At 37.1% G+C, this 21,484-nt stretch overlaps 1 protein-coding gene across 4 annotated transcripts in view; it reads left to right on the top strand.

The window, feature by feature from the left end:
* Nucleotides 1-21,484, top strand: part of USP34 (ubiquitin specific peptidase 34) — a 243,180-nt gene that overhangs the window by 34,232 nt on the left and 187,464 nt on the right. For 3 of the 4 annotated variants that reach the window (XM_060117859.1, XM_060117860.1, XM_060117858.1), the window contains exons 2-3: nucleotides 7,671-7,758; nucleotides 17,089-17,509. In XM_060117859.1, coding sequence (XP_059973842.1) covers nucleotides 7,671-7,758; nucleotides 17,089-17,509 — 509 coding nt within the window. Of the gene's footprint in view, nucleotides 1-7,670; nucleotides 7,759-17,088; nucleotides 17,510-21,484 lie in introns of those variants that run through there. The other variant, XM_060117861.1, reaches the window with a different exon arrangement.

Genomic DNA, 21,484 nt, shown 5'->3' with positions numbered 1-21,484 from the left:
ATTGCTGTGCGCAGGCTTTTCGTTGCGGTGGCTTTTCTTGTTGTGGGGCACGGGCTCTAGGTGCATGGGCTTCAGTGGTTGTGGCACACAGGCTCAGTAATTGTGGCTCGTGGGCTCTAGAACACAGGCTCAGTAGTTGTGGCACACGGGCTTAGTTGCTCCATGGCATGTTGGATCTTCCTGGACCAGGGCTTGAACCCATGTTCCCTGCATTGGCAGGCAGATTCTTAACCAGTGTGCCACCAGGGAAGCCCAGTGCATTTTTGATTTTGATAAATATTGTCAAATTGTTTTTACTGATGTATGAAAGCACTTGTTTTCTCTTGAGTTTATCAACACTAGGTATTATTTAAACTTTTTGCAAACCTGGTAAGAAAAATATAGTGTTTCAGTGCTATGTTTGAACCCCATGTGTATCATTTTTTCTTTTTTTAATCCCTTTTTTCTTCAGTTTTTCTTTAACAATATGTTTTTTGAACTCAGAGATTACTCTTTCGTAAAGACTTTTCCTGGCTTGTAGTTCCTTTGAAGTTTGTGTTTTTGTTGTTTTTATGTGTAATTGAACTTTTTATATGCTCAGATGTATCAATTTAAAACACTTTAAGAATGCCAGTCTTTGTTTCTGCCATCTTCTGTGTTGTTATTTAGTGTTTCAGTTGGCTTTAAAGACTCCCAGACTACAGACAGCACCTGACTCATGACGGTTTGGCTTACAACTTTTCAACTTTCTGATGGTGAGAAAGTGATATACATGCACTGGAAACTGTACTTTGAATTTTGAATTTTGGTCTTTTCCTGGGCTAGTGATATGGGTATGATACTCTTGGCTTAAGGATGGACAGCAGCAGTAAGCTGTAGCTCTCAGTCAGCCTTGCTCTCAGTCAACTTTGCAGTCATGAGGGTAAACAGCAGATTCACTTAGCTATTCTGTACCCATAGGTCCATTCTGTTTTTCCCTTTAAGTACAGTATTTAATAAATTGCATGAGATATTCAACACTTTACTATAAAACAGGCTTTGTGTTAGATGATTTTATCCAGCTGTAGGCTGATGGAAGTGTTCTGAGTGTATTTAATGTAGGCTAGGCTAAGCTGTGATGTTTGGTAGGTTAGGTGTAATAAATGCATTTTCACAATTTATGGTATTTTCAACTTAAAATGAGTTTATCGGGATGTAATTCCATTGTAAGTTGAGAAATAGCTGTAATAAGTATTTTATTTTGTTAATATTTTGTCAGTTTGTTTATTTAGGTTTACCCATGTATTTATTTCCTTCTTTACCATATTTTTCTTTCTTCTTGCTCTTAGATTCTTTGCCTTTTTCTTTCTTTTTCTTTTGAGGAAGCTCTTAATCTTTTTAAAATTTGATTTTCTAATCATGGCTTATCAATGATAAGCATATCCATTTGTCCAGAGTTTTATTTCACCATTCTTCTTGAGATCTACCCTGGGTATCAAATTCTAGGTTGAGGTTTACTTGGGTGTAAAATTCTAGATTGGCCATTTTAACTTTTTGAAGATTTTATTCTATTCTTTCAGTCAGAAGTCTGCCTCTCAGAATCTGTATTATTATTACTCTGTGTAGTCTTTTTTTTCTTTGAAGCTTTTACTAAGACTTTCTATGACAAATTTCTAATATATGCAAAAGAATAATATACTTACGGTATTAAAAGGTGAAATTTGTCTGGCAGTAGTTCATCCAAGTTCATAACCATGTAGTACCTTTCTTTAATTGGCTTATATTCACTTAATTGGCCCTTTGAATAGTCTTTTAAATGTGCTTGTAACTCTAGGTCAAGTAGTAGATCATTTAACATTTTACCTTCAAGACAACAGGTCTTAAAGTATTCATGATTTATCAATGTTGATAGAATTTTCTGACAGCATCTTGTTACATTATTTAGTGAATCAATCAAGCCTTAGATATATTAGCTGCTTCAACAGCTTTATTTTATTTTCTCATTCTCTTATTTAGCAGTTATCTAGTACACTATGTTTCTCTCTCTCAATTCTTCTTTTGCACATGATGATCCTTCTGACTAGGATTCCATCCCCTGTGGGCTTCTTTGTCATCACTCCCTCCTTCCTATTCCTTTCCTGCCGTCCTTCTTGCTTCCCTATTTACTAACTTCTGTCTTTCAGTTAGTTGTTATTTCTTTTAGGGAACTTTCCTTCATCCTTTCCAAGACTGTGTTTCCATGTCCTGCTTATTAGGTTAAAAAAAAAGAGTTGCAAAGAATTGATGCTGAGTTGTTTAAAAAAAGTTCTCTTGACCTAGGTATTGTTCAAACAGATTGGGAAGTTTTTAAAAAAGTCTAGAAAGTGTTCTGTATTTAGATTGCTCTGCAACTTGAGTAAGTGTTTAAACTACTGTAATAGAATGCTGGAATGGAAATGATAGCCAATGCACTGCTTTTGTTTCTTTTGAAATATACGATGCAGAACTCCAGTCAGTGGACTGAAACCCTAAGAAAAGGCCCTATGTCAGAAGATTGGTGAATGTGTATTAATAAGTTTTAAAATCAAGCATTAGTCTCGTAATTTCTGTATACCCAAGGAACAACTCATGCTAGGAGTGCTGGCTAGTACTGGTCCGCTGGAGCTGTTTGCACTTATTTTAGCCATTTTACCCACCTAGGTGGGTCTCAGTGGCTAACCTTGGTGCTGGCCAGGGTTCTGGATAGGGCCCAGGTTCTTGTAATTCCTGTTCTTTTGGGACTTTGCTGATAAGAAGTTATGTGAGGTTGTGTTCAGCACCTTTGGCTTGGTGAGCGGTCATGAATTTTTTCATCTGATGAGTTGTGAGATTGTATATGAGAATACTTACCCTTTACTTGGGGTAAGATCCAGGTCATGACTACTAATGGTTTCTCAGTAGACTCCTGGGTTATGCCTCCTGTCCTCTCATGTTTCCTTTTGGGGTTATGCTTGCCATCATACTATCATACTGTTCATTTCTGATCTTGAAGTTTTTATGAGCATTTTCTTCTTTTTAAATTTAAGTGACAAGAACCATTTACTTTTCACCCTATTTCCACCCTTCTACCTCACGCATTGTGTCAGTTGGGTACATTTCTTTCAGTTACTGAATTTCCTTTTCTTGCTTTTGGGGGATGGCATCTCTGGCACCCAGGTATTACCCAGCCTTAATGTTTCCAATTCCACTTTGATTTCTTCTCTTGGGCTGTATTTGGTATTCTTTAGATCTATGTGACAATTCCTCCACCTTGCTCTTTTCCCAGTCCAGGTAGTTGGCCCTTTAGAGTTGGAATTACAGTTCCTCTTCTATAGGAAATAGGTGGAAAGATTTCTTGAACTTGCCTTCCTCCCTTCTTCCTTTATTTGTCTATATTATACTGTGGACTTTAATGGATCTTTGATTTGTAAAGATCAGTGGCTTCTTTTAAACTGCAGTGTGGGGTACTCTGTCTCCCTTTTTAAAAATTAATTAAACATTCTTAAAATTGTAAAAAACACAACAAATTTTCTCATCTTCATCATCTTTTAAAGTTACTGAAGTATAGTTCATTTACAGTGTTGTGTTAGTTCCTGGTGTACACAGAGTGATTCAGTTATACATATATATTCTTTTTCATATTCTTTTTCAGTATAGGTTATTACAAGATACTGAATACAGTTCCCTCTACTGTACAGTAGGACCTCGTTTATCTCATCTTAACCATTTTTTTTTTTTTTTTTTTTTTTGCGGTACGCGGGCCTCTCACTGTTGTGGCCTCTCCCGTTGCGGAGCACAGGCTCCGGACGCGCAGGCTCAGCGGCCATGGCTCACGGGCCCAGCCGCTCCGCGGCATGTGGGATCTTCCCCGGACCGGGGCACGAACCTGTGTTCCCTGCATCGGCAGGCGGACTCTCAAGCACTGCGCCACCAGGGAAGCCCTCATCTTAACCATTTTTAAGTGTACAATTCAGTAGTGTTAAGAATATTCACATTGTTGGGACTTTCCTGGTGGTTCAGTGGGTAGGACTCTGTGCTCCCAATGCAGGGATGCAGGTTCGATCCCTGGTCGGGCAACTAGATCCCGCATGCATGCGACAACGAAGATCCCGCGTGCGGCAACTAAGACCCAGCACAGCCAAAATAAATAAATATTAAAAAAAAAAGAATATTCACATTGTTATGCAACAGATCTTCAGAACTTTTTCATCTTGAAAACTAAAACTCTGTACCCATTAAACAACTCCTCATTTCTCTCTCCCCCTGACAACCACCATTCTACTTTGTTTCTGTGGATTTGATTACTCAAGATATCTCATTTAAGTAGAATCATACAGTATTTTGTCTTTTTGTGACTTACTTTTTGTGGCTTATTTACTTAACATGATGTTCTCAAGGTTCATTCATTTTGTAGCATGTGATGGGATTTCCTTCCTTTTTAAGGCTGAATAACATTCCTCTGTATGTATACACCACTTTTTGTTTATTCATCTCTCTGTGTACATTTGGGTTACTTATGTCTCTTGCCGATTGTGAATAATGCTGCTGTGAACATAGGTGTACAGATATCTCTTTGAGGTTCTGCTTTCAATTCTTTTTTCATATATATACCGAAAAGTGGGATTGCTGAATCATATGGTAATTCTTTTAAAAATGTTTTGAGGAACTGCTGTATTCTTTTCAATAGTAATTGCACCAATTATTATTCCCACCAACAGTGCTCAAGGGTTTCAGTTTCTACATATCCTCATCTATACTTGTTATTTTATGATTTTTTTTAACAGTAGCCATCCTAAGGGGTGTGAAGTGATATCTCATTGTGGTTTTTATTTGTGTACTTAGTTTTGAAATCATGAAATTTGAGTCTTCCAACTTTGTTCTTGTTTTTCAAGATTGTTTTGGTTATTTGGGGTCCCTTGAAATTCCATACAAGTTTAAGGGTAGAATTTTCCATTTCTGCAAAAACGTTGGGATTTTGGTAGGGATCGTATTGACTCTGTAGATCACTTCGGACGTTACTGACATTTAACGATGTTAAATGTTCCATGAATATGAGATTTGTTCCTATTTATTTGTACCTGATATCTTTCAGCAACTTATTGTAGTTGTCAGTTTTCAAGTCTTTCACCTCCCTGGTTTAGTTTATTCCTAAGTTTTTTATTCTTCTTGATGCCTGTGTTCTTAATTTACTTTTCAGATTGTTCATTGTTAGTATATAGAAATGCAGTGGATTTCTATGCGTTGACTTTGTGTCCTGTCACTTTACTGAAATCATTTATTCTAACAGTTGTGTGTGTGTGTTTGTGTGGACTATAGCATTTCCTACATATAAAATCATGCCACCCATGAACAGAGGTAATTTTAGTACTTCCTTTCCAATTTCTTTTTCTTGTGTAATTGCTCTGACTAGAACTTCCAGTACTGTGTTGAATAGAAGTTGTGAAAGCAGCTACTTTGTCTTGATCCTGATCATAGAAGACAAGCTTTCAGTCTTTCACTATTGAGTATGATGTTTGCTGTCTGTCTGGGGAGGTCTGTTTTGTCTGGCTCTGATAAGATGTACTTCCCTTCCCTTTCTGGTTATGGGGTAGATATAATGAAATAGTAAGCTAATGTTGGTGAGCAATTAATTAGGTTGCCAGGTGGGCCTCAGGTGGGGTACGTGTTTCTCACCACACATATGCGTTTCCCAGAATGTGTGCAATTTGTGTTTTGTGTTAGAGAAGGATATGATCCTTGCAACCACTCTGTTCCCTGTGTTTTCAGGCCGGGGAAGGAAAACTGTTACTGTGTACTGTGGTCTCGTCTTGATGAAATCACACAAGCCAAGAGCTTGCTTTTAGTAGTTACCTTATCTTATCCCCCACTACATCTTACTCCGTCATGGTTGCTAGGTTTTGTTGTTGGGATCTTCTCCCTGATGGGCATTAGTGTCTTTGGCTTCCAGGGCCGCCTCAGGTGCTGTTTACCTTGTTACCCATTTGTTTGGCATATACTCTTGCCCTGTGATTTTTCCTTCTCTCTCTGGCCAAGAGAATTTTTTTACCTGCCTTGGTCTAGTCAGTATTACCAGAGAGAAATCTTCCAACCTCCTACTCGGACTTCAAGCATTTCTGGAGCTGAGTAGGGGAAGAGTACCGTAAGTCTCAACATGGAGTATATAGTCTGATCTAGAACAAGATGAGGTTTTTTTTTTTAAATGAAAAGCCATACGCAGTTGGTAAATAGAGGGATGATATTAATATAATGGAACATCCTAATGGTTCATATGGGATTTCCCCCATCACATTAATGTTTTATAGTGATTCATGCAAGCTTTCTTGTGATTAAAGAGAGGATCCTACTGGTACATGAGAAAACAGTAACAAAGCTGACATTCCTCAAAAATGCCTTCTTGTGCATACAGTGATTGGTTTATTGCCTTCAAGGACCCCTGTGTTTTCTACTTTGTAGAGCTGTGTGGAGAAGGAAGTAGGTGCCAAGTCATTAAAATGATGGAGTCATGAGAATGGTTATATTTAATGTTTAATTTTTTTTTGGAAATTACCTTTATTAGAATTGAATGCCCTCAGGCACCTTCATATCAAAAGATGAAGCATGAACCTCATGGTTTAAAGTTGCAGAAGATTGATTGACATTGGTTAGTGCAGATACCAATAGAGATTTAACTGTGCTAGTATTTTTTAAAATTTTAAATCAGACTAGTTATTGGTTTTGTCAGTGTTCTGGTTATAAAGTTTCATAGGTTTTGAGTAGTCTGCTTCTAATGTTTTATTGTTAGTCTCATTTTCTTTATTGCAAGGTTTTATATCACATGAGGCTTCTCAGCAGTGCTTACATGACACAGTAGGAAATGCCTGTACAGAGAGATTAAATGTTTTCAGTATGATACCTCCTGGCTTTCAGCTACCTGATTGTGCAAAACCCAGCTCTCTCTGGTTCAACATCTCCAGAGAGGAAACATAGTCTTTTAGAGATCGTGTGTGTGTGTGTGTGTGTGTGTGTGTGTGTGTGTGTGTGTGTGTGTTGGGGGGGGTGAGGGGGGCAAGGAAGCGGGATGAGGGTTTGTCTAACTGCTTCTTTTTTTTTTTTTTTTTTTCCTTTTTGCGTTATGTGGGCCTCTCACTGTTGTGGCCTCTCCCGTTGCGGAGCACAGGCTCCGGACGCGCAGGCCCAGCGGCCATGGCTCACGGGCCCAGCCGCTCCGCGGCATATGGGATCCTCCCAGACCGGGGCACGAACCCGTATCCCCTGCATCGGCAGGCGGACTCTCAACCACTGCGCCACCAGGGAGGCCCCTCTAACTGCTTCTTAATAAGACTTTAATATTTTTTAGCCCCACTTGTATTCCTTCTTTTAGAAGTACTCAGTGTTTCTAATTCCTGAGCCTCTCTGAGACAAAGTTAGAATCAAATTGGTCAATAATTAACCAAGATTTATTTTCTTTAGTGAAAGCAAAAAAAAAATTATTGGAAATATTTGTATTTGTAAATCTAGCTGTTTTTTTAAGTGTTGGCTTTTTTTTTTTTTTTTTTGGCCATGCCGTGTGGCATGTGGGGATCTTAGTTCCCCGGCCGGGGATTGAACCCATGCCTCCTGCAGTGGAAGCATGGAGTCTTAACCATTGGACCACCAGGGAAGTCCCTATTGGCTTTAATATTGGTTTGGCATTATTTATTCATAATTTAAAAGTTACTTTTTCTATTTTCTTTCAGTATCTGATATAGAAGGTGGTGATGGACTGCAGCTCAGAAAGGAACATACTCTCAAAATATTTGCTTATATCAATTCCTGGACACAGAGGTATGCATCTTTATGTATTTTGAAGAGTAACTTTGTCAGTTGTGTTTTGTTTTACATTTTTATTTTTTGTTTTTGGCCATGCCACACGGCTTGTGGGATCTTAGTTCCTTGACCAGGGTAGGAACCCGTGCCCCCTGCAGTGAAAGCACAAAGTCCTGACCACTGGGGAATTCCCAGTTGTATTTTATTTTATTTTTTATTTGTTTATTTTTGGCTGCGTTGGGTCTTGGTTGCTGCACGCGGGTTTTCTCTAGTTGTGGTGAGTGGGGGCTACTTTTCGTTGCTGTGCACGGGCTTCTCATCGCAGTGGCTTCTCTTGTTGCAGAGCATGGGCTCTAGGCATGCGGGCTCAGTAGTTGTGGCTCGTGGGTTCTAGAGCACAGGCTCAGTAGTTTTGGTGCACGGGCTTAGTTGCTCGGTGGCATGTAGGATCTTCCCAGACCAGGGCTTCAACCCATGTCCCCTGCATTGGCAGGCGGATTCTTAACCACTGAGCCACCAGAGAAGCCCATAAATGAAATTTTGGTATGTACAGTTTTAGGCAGTAATTTGTAGGTTTCATTAGAATATCAAAGGATGTAGAGACCCTGTCTTTATATCATGCTGTTCCAGAATATAGTGATTAAGAGTAATATGGCCTTGGAGCCAGATAGATGTGGCTTCTAGTCCTGCTTCATCATCTGTGTACTAGGTGATTATGGCAAATTAGTTAACTTCTGTAAGCTCTTACTTCCTCATTTGTGAAATGAGTAATAATAAAGCTACTACTATCTTCATGAGGTTGTGAAGAAACAAAATACTTAACATGGTATCTGACGAAAGAACTTAATAAATACCTATTTTAATTAAAATTGTTGAAACTTATTTTAGAAAATGAAATATATATTGAAGGGTACATAAGCTAAGGCATGGAAAGTCAAATTGGAAAATAGTGTGTAATATTTATAATTCTATTCACATGTTAGTAAGTATTAACAGTTTTTAGCTGATAGTAAAAAGTACCAAAAAGTAGAATGTTACACTCTTAATTGTTCATGCTGATAGGAGAAGTGACAATAAAATATACAGTTGGATTGCAGTGCTTTAGAGTAAAAATTTTTTGCCTGTTTCCCTGCTCTGCCCTCCCCCCATCCTGTTTCTCTCTAGGGCATCAAAAAATATTGTTGCCCAGATTAAGATTGTGGTTCTTGTAGGGGATAAAAATCTACTAATAAAGCACAGTTAATTTACAAAAGAAATTCTTAACTTGGTGGCCCATGACCATGGAAGGTCCATAAATGTACCTTAGTGCACGAATGGATCAGATCCATGACATCTCATACAAAATGTTCTTTGTAGGTTTTCTGGGAGAAAAGTGTTAACTTTCAAAAGATTATCAATAATCAAGAATCATTTTTTCTGATATGTTGGTTGACCAGAATATAGCTGAAGGAGAATGTTCACTTAAAAAACAATATGTTAAGAATTTAATATTTATAGAAATTTCAAAGGCTTTAATATTTTATAATTTTCCTTCTATTTAAAAGATATACTCATTGTGAAAGTCTTTTAGAAAATACAGAAAATCAAAGTTTAAAAAAAAAAATGCCATCACCCAGAGTAACAACTGGTAACTTTTTTTTGGTATAACCTTGGTGTGAGATTGGGAACAGTACAGTTTAAAATTTTACAAAAATGTGATTATAAAACTTGTATGCTTTATAATCTGATTTTTTTTCATGTGAACTATGATCAGTCTCTCTGTGTCATCAAATATTATGTCATCATTTTTATTAATAATTACTGCATCACAGTAATATAGCTGCCACTTTGTTTTGTTCGTAAGATTCAGGAAGTTAGTTATGTATGTTACTTTAACAGATTATCATTATTTTATTAATATTGGAATGGAAAATTGGAATGAAATGGGAGGAAAATGAATTCAGAGAATAGGGAGAGAATATTAGGAGAATAAATTAAAGAATATAAATTTGCAAAAGAGCATACATGGCTCTGAAAGGAATGTCGTGTATGATGAAGGCATTGATACCACACGGCAAAATCCTTGTTGGAATTGTTGCTGGTTTTTGTTTGACTTGTTTAAAGCCTATTACAAAACAGGCTTATGTTTTATATCTTGCAGATGCCTCAGTAGACATTTAAGGTTCCTCGTTGTCTTCATCCTGTCTACTTTTTACCTTTATTTCAGGATTTCTCCCCTGAAATAATTCTGAGTGCTAGCTAGGCGGAGGTTCTGTCAGATCTTTGTATTTTCAGGCTAAAAATTACACCTTTCACACCTGTCATTTGTACTTAAAGTTTGAGGCTATTGCTTATTTTTATTGTTTTATTAAACTTTATTTTTTATAACAGTTTTAGACACTATTGCTTTTGAACAGGTTAATATATGTTCTCCACTCTTTAAGGGTCTACTTTATATTTTGGAATTAAGAAATTTGACCAGTGGAATATTGTTATTGACCACTATTCAAAGTAGTGTTTTTCAGAAATTAGCTCATAAATAAAAAAACTTTCGCCAAGGTTGGATACTGTATATGAACAGCCCTTTCATGTGTTCAGCAGTACCAGACCGGGAAAATGTTAGATCCATTGGAAGATTTGTTAGATGGAATTATGGAATCCAGGTTAAAATAATTTAATTTTGACATTTAGCTTCCTAGTGAATGTTAGTATTTTTATTAATTGAAGGTACATATTTTGTTAGTCATTTAGAAATTTTTATCATTGTGTGTTCTTAAATGTAAGTGTATTCCACTCAGATAGGCAGCATATAACTCTACTTAGGTAATAAAGTCTTATCAGGTGGGTAATAATGGGAAGGACTGAGAAGAAAATAGGATAAGCTCAGATAGTGAAAGGGAATGTATGATATTGGTGTACAAATACAGTATGTACAGAGTTTAAAAAATAAAATGGTAGGAAAAGGCCTATAATATAAAAGTCCATTGTCCCCTATCTCCTCAGCCCCATTTCTGTTTTCAACTTTTTGAGATGTTGGTTTTGATATTAACTTTTATGTTCTGAAATAATAATATTATATTGCTGTTGCTTTATCTGTCAATTTTAGGTATAATCTGTGAACTCCTTTTCTGATATATAAAGATTTCATCCATTTACCCTTCCCTGTCCTCTCAATATAGTTACATCAGTTCTTGAGGTAGTTCTAAAAACAAAAATAATTGCTCAGTTATTAGCCAAAAAAGATTCTGTGGTTCATTTTATATTTTATAAGATATAAATTGTTGTTTTTCTTTTGTTTTCATTCTTTGTTTCATAGAGTTTAGTGTCTTGTTCTTCATTTGATTAATTTTCTAGGTGTGGATCACTAATTTTTCCCAAACTCTCCAGCCCTTCTTAGTACTAGTTTTTACATTTTTTTTTTTTTTTTTTTTTTTTTTTTTGCGGTACGCGGGCCTCTCACTGCTGTGGCCTCTCCCGTTGCGGAGCACAGGCTCCGGACGCACAGGCTCCGGACGCACAGGCTCAGCGGCCATGGCTCACAGGCCCAGCTGCTCCGCGGCATGTGGGATCTTCCCAGATCGGGGCACGAACCCGCGTCCCCTGCATCGGCAGGCGGACTCTCAACCACTGCGCCACCAGGGAAGCCCCTAGTTTTTACACTTTTATACATCATTAGGTGATCTGTTATTTTCTTACCTTCCCTCCATCTCCTTTGGCTTTTATCTTCCTACTCCAATCTGTATTGATTTCTCAGTAGGGTTACTGAAACAGCTATATTCTCTTCAGATCATCCTTGAAATTCTTTTGCTTTTCTATTATATTGGATCTCCAGTTCACTGGATTCTATGCCATCTTTATTGGTTTACTTCTTTGTTTTGTTAGGATGACATCTTTTCTGAGAAAAGGTACATGGGAGACAAATGGTTTTTAGACCTTTCCGGCCTAAAAGAATGTCTCTTCTACCCTTACTTTTTTTTTTTTTTTTTTTTTCAGTACGCCTCTCACTGTTGTGACCTCTCCCGTTGTGGAGCACAGGCTCCCGACACGCAGGCTCAGCTGCCATGGCTCACGGGCCTAGCCGCTCCGCAGCATGTGGGATCTTCCCGGACCGGGTCACGAACCCGTGTCCCCTGCATCAGCAGGCAGACTCTCAACCACTGTGCCACCAGGGAAGCCCCACCCTTACTTTTATTGATAACTTTTGTTGGATACAGAATTGTAGATAGTAAATTATTTTCTCTCAGAACTAAAGTGTTATTCCATTGTATTTTATCTTCCAATATTACTTAGGAGAAAGTATGAGCTGTTTTTATTCCTGAGCTTTTTCTTGTCACTCTTTTCACTCTCCCTGAAAGCTTTTAGGATCTTTATCCCTCCTTGGCTTCAGAAATTTCATGAGGGTATGTTTTTTAATGGGTTTTCAGTTCTGAAAATAATTTTTTTTTGTTTCATACTTTCCTCACCTCTGTATTTTCTGCTGTCTTCTTGGAAATATTATTAGTCAGATATTGTACCTCTTTGATTGACGGTTTTTCTTTTTCTTCCCATTATCTTTCTTTGTCTAGTCTACTTTCTGGGATATTTCTCCAGTTTTACCTCTGTACCTTCTATTGAATTTTACAAATTGCTGTAATTTTAATTGCTTTTAAAATTGTGAATTATATATATGCAAAAACTATATATAGTGCATATTTGTACACATTAAATGGCTCTGTTTTTTAATTGTAATGAATTTTTTAATAGTATTCTTTGTTTCAGTAATCCAGTATCTTTCATGTCTCTGAGGATATAAATTAATTAAAACCTTTTTTCTTCCTGCATTTTATCTTCTTCCTCTAAATTTCTTCTTACTGTTTGCTTTGATCTGCCTTCAGTGATGCAGCTTTTCTTGAAAGTCTTATTATCCTTGGCTATCCTTTCATGGTTAAGAGAGGGCCACTGAAAAATGGATTGCAAGCTCTGTGTGAATGGAGCAGCTCAGATGTTGGCCTATACTGTATGATGGTAAAATGGTGAGCAGACTTTATTATAGGATAAATGGCCTTTGTCTTAGATTGTTCGTATTTTCCAAGTCTTTCCCCTTGGGATACATTAATCTGGTGGTTGGGCAGGTAAGGGTACTTGGGGAGGTTCACTATTCAGTCATAATTTTACTTAATTCTCTCACTTTCAGTTTCTTGTATCTCTGCCTTCTTCAGTATCTGATGTTCCTGAATTTATCTTGTTCATTTTATGTACAGGAAGAACTTCTTGTTTCCCTGGGTCAGGTAGGAATAGTATCCTTGCTGTCTGGAATGGGAACCTGCAGGGGTTTTTTTGTTTTGTTTTGTTTTTTTAAAAATGAATTAATTTATTTTTGGCTGCATTGGGTCTTTGTTGCTGCGTGCAGGCTTTCTCTGGTTGTGGTGAGTGGGGGCTACTCTTCGTCGTGGTGCATGGACTTCTCCTTGCGGTGGCTTCTCTTGTTGCAGAGTACAGGCTCTAGGCACACGGGTTTCAGTAGTTGTGGCACACAGGCTCAGTAGTTGTGGCTCGCGGGCTCTAGAGCGCAGGCTCAGTAGCTGTGGCACACGGGCCTAGTTGCTCCGCGGCATGTAGGATCTTCCCGGACCAGGGCTCGAACCTGTGTCCCCTGCATTGGCAGGCGGATTCTTAACCACTGTGCCACCAGGGAAGTCCCAAGCCTGCAGGTTTTAACAGTACCTTTCATTTAGTTCTGTTTTCTATTATGCTTCATTTCTGCCTTCAGAGGTATCTGAAGCTCTTTAGTCCTGCGCTTTTCCAGTGTTCTGTGGGGTTAATCTTTTTGCTGATATGTTCTTCTGTGACCCCTTCCAAGTTTGTTTATTCCACACTGTCACTTACTATTCCTCCCTTTTCTATCATCCAGAATTTCTTGTTGTCATCTTTTCTTCCATTATCTCTTCTATGACTTTTTTTCCTTTAGTATATTTGTAGTGTGATTTAGAACAGAGAAGAAATAAATTTGTTTGTAAAATCAGATTGGGCTTAACTGAAAGTGTTGTTTTTATTAAAAAAAAAAATTCTTTCCCCTCCTTGCGTTGTGGGTGTGGATATAGAGAGAAATGCTATATTGAGAATTCAAATACCTAGACTTCTCAGAATTGAATATATAATAAAATGTAATTTACATAATATATAATTATTTTTAAAATGTGTGTTTGTGTGTTTGTGTGTGTGTGTGTGTGTGTGTGTGTGTCTTCACTTAGATTCTCAACTCTCCTTGAAGTTGTATGTTTGGGTCTGTAAGGACCTAGATCCAGTTTACCTGTTACTTTGTTCATATATCATTTTTGCCCCCTTTTTTTTTTGTTTTTGTTTTTGGCAGTACTGCATGGCTTGTGGGATTTTTGTTCCCCAACTGGGAATCGAACCCGGGCCCTCAGCAGTGAGACCATGGAGTCCTAACTACTGGACCACCAGGGAATTCACTCATTTTTGTCTTTTAAGATTAGTTTCCTAGTCAGTTATCAAGCAGTTTAATACCCATTTCCTGACAGTGAATTTTTATTTTATTTAAAATTTTATTTTATTTTTTCTTATTTTGTTACTATGTTTTAACTTAATTTTTTTAATATTGGAGTATAGTTGATTTACAATATTGTGTTAGTTTCAGGTGTATAGCAAAGTGATTAATTTATACACATATCCTTTCTTTTTTCAGATTCTTTTCCCATATAGGTTGTTACAGAATATTGAGTAGAGTTCACTGTGCTATACAGTAGGTCCTCGTTGATTTTTTTTGTAAGATTTTATTTATTTACTTATTTGGCTGTGTTGGGTCTTAGTTGCAGCATGTGGGATCTTTCGTTGTGGTGCGTGGGCTTCTCTAGCTGTGACTCGCAGGCTCAGTAGCTGCGGTGCATGGGCTTAGTTGCCCTGAGGTATGTGGGATCTCAGTTCCCTGACCAGGGATCAAACCCGCGTTCCCTACATTGGAAGATGGATTCTTAACCACTGGACCACTAGGGAAGTCCCTAGCTATTTTATATATAGTTGTATATATATGTAAATCCCAAACTCCTAATTTATCCCTCCCCCCACCTTTCTCTTTTGGTAACCATAAATTTGTTTTCGAAGTCTGAGTCTTTTGTAAATAAGTTCATTTGTATCATTTTTGTAGATTCCACATATAAGTGACCATCATATGATACTTGTCTTTTTCTTACTTACTTCACTTAGTATGATAATCTCTAGATCCATCCCTGACAGTGCACTTTTATAGTAAATTTGACTAGCTCTTTGGCTTTCCTAATCCAAAATCTGACCTCAAGGTTGTTTTTTTTGTTTGTTTGTTTTTGCGGTACGCGGGCCTCTCATTGTTGTGACCTCTCCGGCCGCGGAGCACAGGCTCCGGACGCGCAGGCTCAGTGGCCATGGCTCACGGGCCTAGCCGCTCCGCGGCATGTGGGATCTTCCCGGACCAGGGCACGTACCCGTGTCCCCTGCATTGGCAGGCGGACTCTCAACCACTGCGCCACCAGGGAAGCCCCTCAAGGTTGTTTTTTGAGGGGAAGCTCAGGTTTCATTTTCACTAAAGATAGTCAAATGTATGATCCTTCACTTTGAACTTGGTTTTTCCTAAACTTAAACGAAGAAGCTACTCATCAGAAAAATGTTGTGATGTGTTTATTTTTCTTCTTGTGGAAATTGCGATATTATAGAATTTAAAACTGGAGGAGGCCTTAGAGATAAAATCCCTTTCATTTTGCCATGGAGAAAATAGTCCTGATGTATCATTTATGCATTTCTGTGTAACAAGGTACTCCAAAAGTACTGTTTAAAATAACAATAAACATTTGTTATCCTCAGAGATATGTTTATTATCTCAATTATAAACATTTATCATCAATTATTTTATGGGTAGGAGTTTGGGAGTGGTTTAGTTGGTTGGTTCTGGCTTGGATTTCTTATAAGTTGTAGTCAGGATTTGGCCAGGTTATGGTCATCTTTGGATGACCTTACGTGGGACTGGAGGATCTATTTCCAAGTTGACTTACTTGCATGTTTGGCAAGTTGGTGCTGGTTGTTAGTGGGAGGACTCAGTTTTTTCTCATGTGGCCCTTGCCGTGGCCTCCTTGAGTGTTTTTCATGACAGCTGGCTTCCCCCAGAGTGAGTGATCCAAAAGAGAGCAAGGCAGAAGTGGTAATGTCTTTTATAACCTAGTCTCAGATGTCATACACTGTCATTTCTGCCACGTTCCATTCATTGGAAGCCAGTCATTAAGTCCGGTCCACATTCAAGGGGAGGAAAATTGGGTTTCACCTTTTAAAGGGAAGAGTAGTATTGAGGAATTTGTGGCTCTACTTCAAATCTGCCACACCTGGAGAAATGAAGTTATTCTTACATGGTAATACAGGAAGTTGGTGATCTGTTTGGTACAATAAGAGTTTTGATTTGTTTTGATAATATAACTAGGTGCAAATTTTAAGTGATAGTTGCTTAACTGTCATCTGTTATTGGATACATTGTAACCTGGTACTGTGTATTATTTACTTATTGATTCACCAGACCCCTTTGATTATCCACAATATGCCAGGCATTGTGCTACTAACTGAACATGTCTAAGAGAACTAGATTTGTATGTAATAATTACTGACTCTTATTATTTTTATTTATTTTTGTTTTTTTTTGCTGGAGCTGAAGTGAGAGAGAGAGAGAGTGTGTGTGTGTGTGTGTTGTGTGTGTGTTCTTTAAACACTTTTGGTCTGTCAGATAGGATAGGAATGTCCCTCCTAAGTAGCCTTCAAGCAAATTATTATTATTATTATTATTATCAGCAGCAGCACCGCGTGGTATGGCATGGCGGGATCTTAGTTCCCCAACCAGGGATCGAACCCGTGCCCCCTGCAGTGGAAGTGCAGAGTTTTAACCACTGGACTGCCAGGGAAGTCGCAAGCAAATTATTTTTAAATATAGCTTTTTTATTAGTTGACAACAAAATCCCTTATGTAAAATAATGAGCTGGGTTTACTAAAAAGTTATTTTATTATAGCCAGTTTCCTGATATTTATTAAACATGTATTGAGTACTTAGTACTTAGAGAAGCAAAGATATAGCCATAATTCTTGTTCTTAAATACTTCTTTGTCTAGAGGGACAGATAAATACATACATAAAACTGAAGATGATAGCTGTCGACCTAATATGGTGACTTTTTACCAGTACCAGTTTTTGGTGTGATGCTGTCTTTTTAAGTTATTGTAGTGCTACTCTACCAGGAAGGAGGAAATTACATTATTCAAAAGATATTTTAGTATTTGTTTTTTTATATTACTTTTTAGAAAGATATAATTGTTGCCTCTCTAGGAAGCATTGATTTATTGAAAAAATTTTTTTCTCTTATAGGCAATGTCTATGCTGCTTCAAAGAATATAAGCATTTGGAGATTTTTAACCAAGTAGTGTGTGCACTTATTAACTTAGTGATTGCCCAAGTTCAAGTGCTCCGGGACCAGCTTTGTAAACATTGTACTACTATTAACATAGATTCCACGTGGCAAGATGAGAGTAATCAAGCGGAAGAACCACTGAATATAGAAAGAGAGTGTAATGAAGGAAGTACAGAAAGACAAAAATCAATAGAAAAAAAATCAAACTCTACAAGAATTTGTATTTTGACTGAGGAGGAATCTTCAAAGAGCTCTGATCCTTTTAGTTTATGGAGTACAGATGAGAAGGAAAAATTGTTACTATGTGTGGCAAAAATTTTTCAAATTCAGTTTCCCTTATATACTGCTTACAAACATAATACTCATCCTACTATAGAGGTATGTGAAAATAGGTATTGTGAATTTTAAGTAATACTAAGTCATGGTTATGTTGGTAATTTCTCACTTATGAATAAATATGGAGATAGTCATTATTGATGGAAAAAATCACTATCGTTATAAGAATTATTTCAGATTTCTTCAGACCATTTCTGTAGCAACTTGTGTTAAACATTTGCTCAGCATAGTTCTATTAAGGAAAGATTTATAAATTGAACTCACAAAATTAAACTGTCAGTGATAGACATTTTGCTGATGTAGATCTATGCTCTATTTACTGTGACTCTTTCAAAAAGTAGTAACAGGAAAAAGAAGCACGTAGAGTTTTGAATTTCATTCTTAGAAAACATAAGTTAACGGAATTTGGAATTCCTTTTGTAAAGAAAAAATGCTTAACAAATTATATGTAATTACTAGTTTTAAATAATAGTATTTTCTTTTGTATGTCAAGATGCTTTACTTATTTCACTAGTGATTTTTTCCCCTCCCTCCCTCCCTCCCTCTTTTCCTCCTTCCCTCCTCCACTAGTGATATTTATACAAGCCTTTCCAGGAGATCAGTAACCCATCTTAGGTATTTAGATAATGGCATTATTTCTACAGATAGCAGGAATTGAAACAGTTATGTGATAATGTATTATAATAATGGCTTAAAACAACAGTGATTAATTATTTCTCATGATTCTGTGTATTGCTTGGGCAATTTCTCTGCTAGTTTTGTATGGCCTTACGTACGCACTTGCATTTATTTTGGGAGTTGGATGGGTTTGAAAGTCCAAGATGGTCTCATTCACACATCTGATAGTGCTGGCTGCTCTGTAGGGCTCCTTGGATTTTTCTCTACATGGCCTCTCTACTAGGGTGACTATCTTCCTTACATGGTAGTCTTAGCATTGATCCAGGAAGGCAAAAGTGGAAAGCTGTAAGGCCTCTTATAAAGGTCCAGCCTTTGAAACCACACAGTATCAACTTTACCACATCCCTGTTGGTTGAAGCAATTCACAAGGGCAGCTCAGATCAAAGGGGTGTGAAGTAGACTCCATCTCTGGATAGGAGGAGAGGTAAAGTTTCATTTTAAACTTTTAAGTACATTCTGTTTTTCATGCATCCAGGAATGGGTAGAGTTGTGGCCATTAACAAATCTACCATATGCTTTTTTTTTTTTAAGGCTGTCTATTTTCTCCAGCTTATTTTTTCTATAACCTCCATTCTGACTTCTCTAAACTTCCTTCTTCATCTGGAAAAAAAGTTGTCCTTTACAGAAAATATTTTCACATTGAATTGAGACTATTTAAAAACATAGCCCAGGAGGTGGGTATTTTCCCTATTAGAATTCTCCATAAGAATATTTTAAATCAGACTGTGCTGTCTTCTAGAATTCTTAGCCTATTATCTTCCCATGTAGAAACCTTTTAATAAATCTCTTATATGACATCAGATATTTATTAATCATTCTAAAAAATGTCATCTTGGAATCCTTTTTCAACAAAAAGGGGATCCATTTGTGCAAAGCTGCAAAATTTAATCTTAGGAACACCACACGAATAGTGTTTTTAATGCCTTAAATTGATAACTGAAAGATGCTAAAAATAGTTTGGTTAGGGACGTAGATATGTAAAATTCATGCAGAGTGTCTTAGAAATATTTTTTCTCCAGTTAAAAATCTCTTGGTAGAGTTACAGCAATACTAAATCTGCCATTTTGCTCTCAAAATCAATTTCCTCATCAGTTTTTTAAAAATGATTTTCAAAAATGATAATCTCCAAATATAGGCATAGTCATACTCCCCTGTACTTTTCCTTGTGGAATAAAGTGCCCCATTATTACTATTCTTTTTTTTTTTTTTTTTTTTTTGTCGTTACGCTGGCCTCTCACTGTTGTGGCCTCTCCCGTTGCGGAGCACAGGCTCCAGACGCGCAGGCTCAGCAGCCATGGCTCACGGACCCAGCCGCTCCGCGGCATGTGGGATCTTCCCGGACCGGGGCACGAACCCGTGTCCCTTGTATCGGCAGGCGGACTCTCAACCACTGCGCTATCAGGGAAGCCCATTATTACTATTCTTTAGGATCATTCCATGTGACTACTTGGTTGAAAGCAGTGGCTTCATAACTTTAGGTAAAATTCTAATAAAAACCACTTTTGGATATAATAAAGTAGCAGTCTCCTTATACAGAATTCTGTATTCTTATACAGCATTCTAATCTCCTTATACAGAATTTATATGTGCTTCTTTAATATTCTGTTCATAATAGCTGTTTCCCAAGTTTCTAATCTCTTAGTAATGAGATGTTATAAATACTCTAAAATGTCTAGTTTCTGTCCTCTGGCCATGTTATTAAATATGTTAAGGGCCAGCTGTTTCAAAGGGTCTCTGATCAAAACCTTGATGTAGCATACATATATATTATAAAATTATGTGTATGTGTCTATATACATACATGCAGATATCTTAAGAAAACTAATATTTATTATGCAGTGCTGTAGAGTTTACTATAGAGATGTTTAATTCCACCTTTTTATAAGGAGGTAGTCCATCCAGTCTTCCCCTCATACTGTTATATGCATCCATTCCTGATAAGGCCTTTTACTTTTGGTTTTATTTATTTTTTTTAAGAGGCACAAATTGACCAAGACTCTAGGAGAAGATTCAGTACTCCTGTGTTAGTGTTTTGACACCTGTGACTTTAGAAACTTAGTCAGCATCCTTATTTCATGTAAGAGGAAACAGAGGTTAAAAGTTTTGATCACATTTGCATAGCATATTGCTGAGAGAGTTCTAGAATTCAGGTCTTAATTCTACTGCATTGTTTCTCAAATGTTTCAGACTAATCACTAACTATTGTAATCCATTGCCAGTAGTGAATAAGATGGGAACTTGAAGCCTCTCCTCCTCCCTTCCTCCCTCCATCCTTCTTTCCCTCCTATTGAAGTTGAAATTATTTTTAAAGATGTAGTAATTTAAAATACATATATTCACATTAGAAGTTTTGTGGAGTCCAGTGGCATTCTTTTCCTAATCCTGAATAATATAGGTAATTCTGTCAAATGAGGTATTGCTCTAGTGTTAAGTATTTTTCTTAGAGCGAGATGAGTATAAAAATTGTAGAGAGAAAAGAGATCTTTGCCCTTCTGTTAAAGGTAGGTATAATATGCTCTGGCAGATTAAATACATACATTGTTGTTTTACTGTCCAAGTTTCTGAATCTAGGCTGTTTTTTTTTCTTGCCACTTTCTACTGACTTTTAATTCACCCTTTTTTAAAAAAAATAAATGTTTTAAATTTACTCTTTTAAAGTATACACTTTAGTAAGTAACCATCACTACTATCTAATTCCAACATCAGTGACTTCTTTTTATGCAAATATTTTATTCCTAATCCTCTAGCCTTCAATTCTTTGTGGTTAGATCATAGAGCAGCATTTGCTTAATCAGATATAGAATTACTTTCTAATTACTCATTTATTTCTCTTTGTTTTAGAGTATCTTTTAAAGTAACAGGCATATTCCTCTGTTTAGTTCTAGAAAGAGAGTGGCATCATCTTATGTAATAAATGTGAGGTTTTGGGGGAAAAAACAAAAACTTAAAAAATTCTTGATAGGTTTCTTAACACCTTTTCAGGGATCCTCTATAATGAGAGCTTTTGAGAGAAGGTTCAGCTTTTAGCAAGACTTCCTAGTGTTGCTCCTAGTATTGTTACCAACAGATCTATGTTAACTTCTTTGCATACTACTTAAAATGAGATTATAATAACACCTTAGGGTAGTGGCTTCATGTATCCAGAGTAGAAATATGAAATGGTAAAACAGATCTTCTGAGTAGCTAAAATAGATACAACCAAGTCCATGAGCAACATTTTGCACATCAGAATAGAATTCTGTTAGGAGAATTTCTAGCTGTGTCCTTGTTAGGCACTAGAAATCTTGACTCCAGTTTGATATTTCAGCATGGTTCACCTGGTCCATGAATTGTATTTAG

The sequence above is a fragment of the Mesoplodon densirostris genome, chromosome 14 (assembly GCF_025265405.1).
Source record: "Mesoplodon densirostris isolate mMesDen1 chromosome 14, mMesDen1 primary haplotype, whole genome shotgun sequence".
In the NCBI taxonomy this organism is placed as follows: domain Eukaryota; kingdom Metazoa; phylum Chordata; class Mammalia; order Artiodactyla; family Ziphiidae; genus Mesoplodon; species Mesoplodon densirostris.
This window is presented reverse-complemented; position numbering and strand designations above follow the sequence as displayed.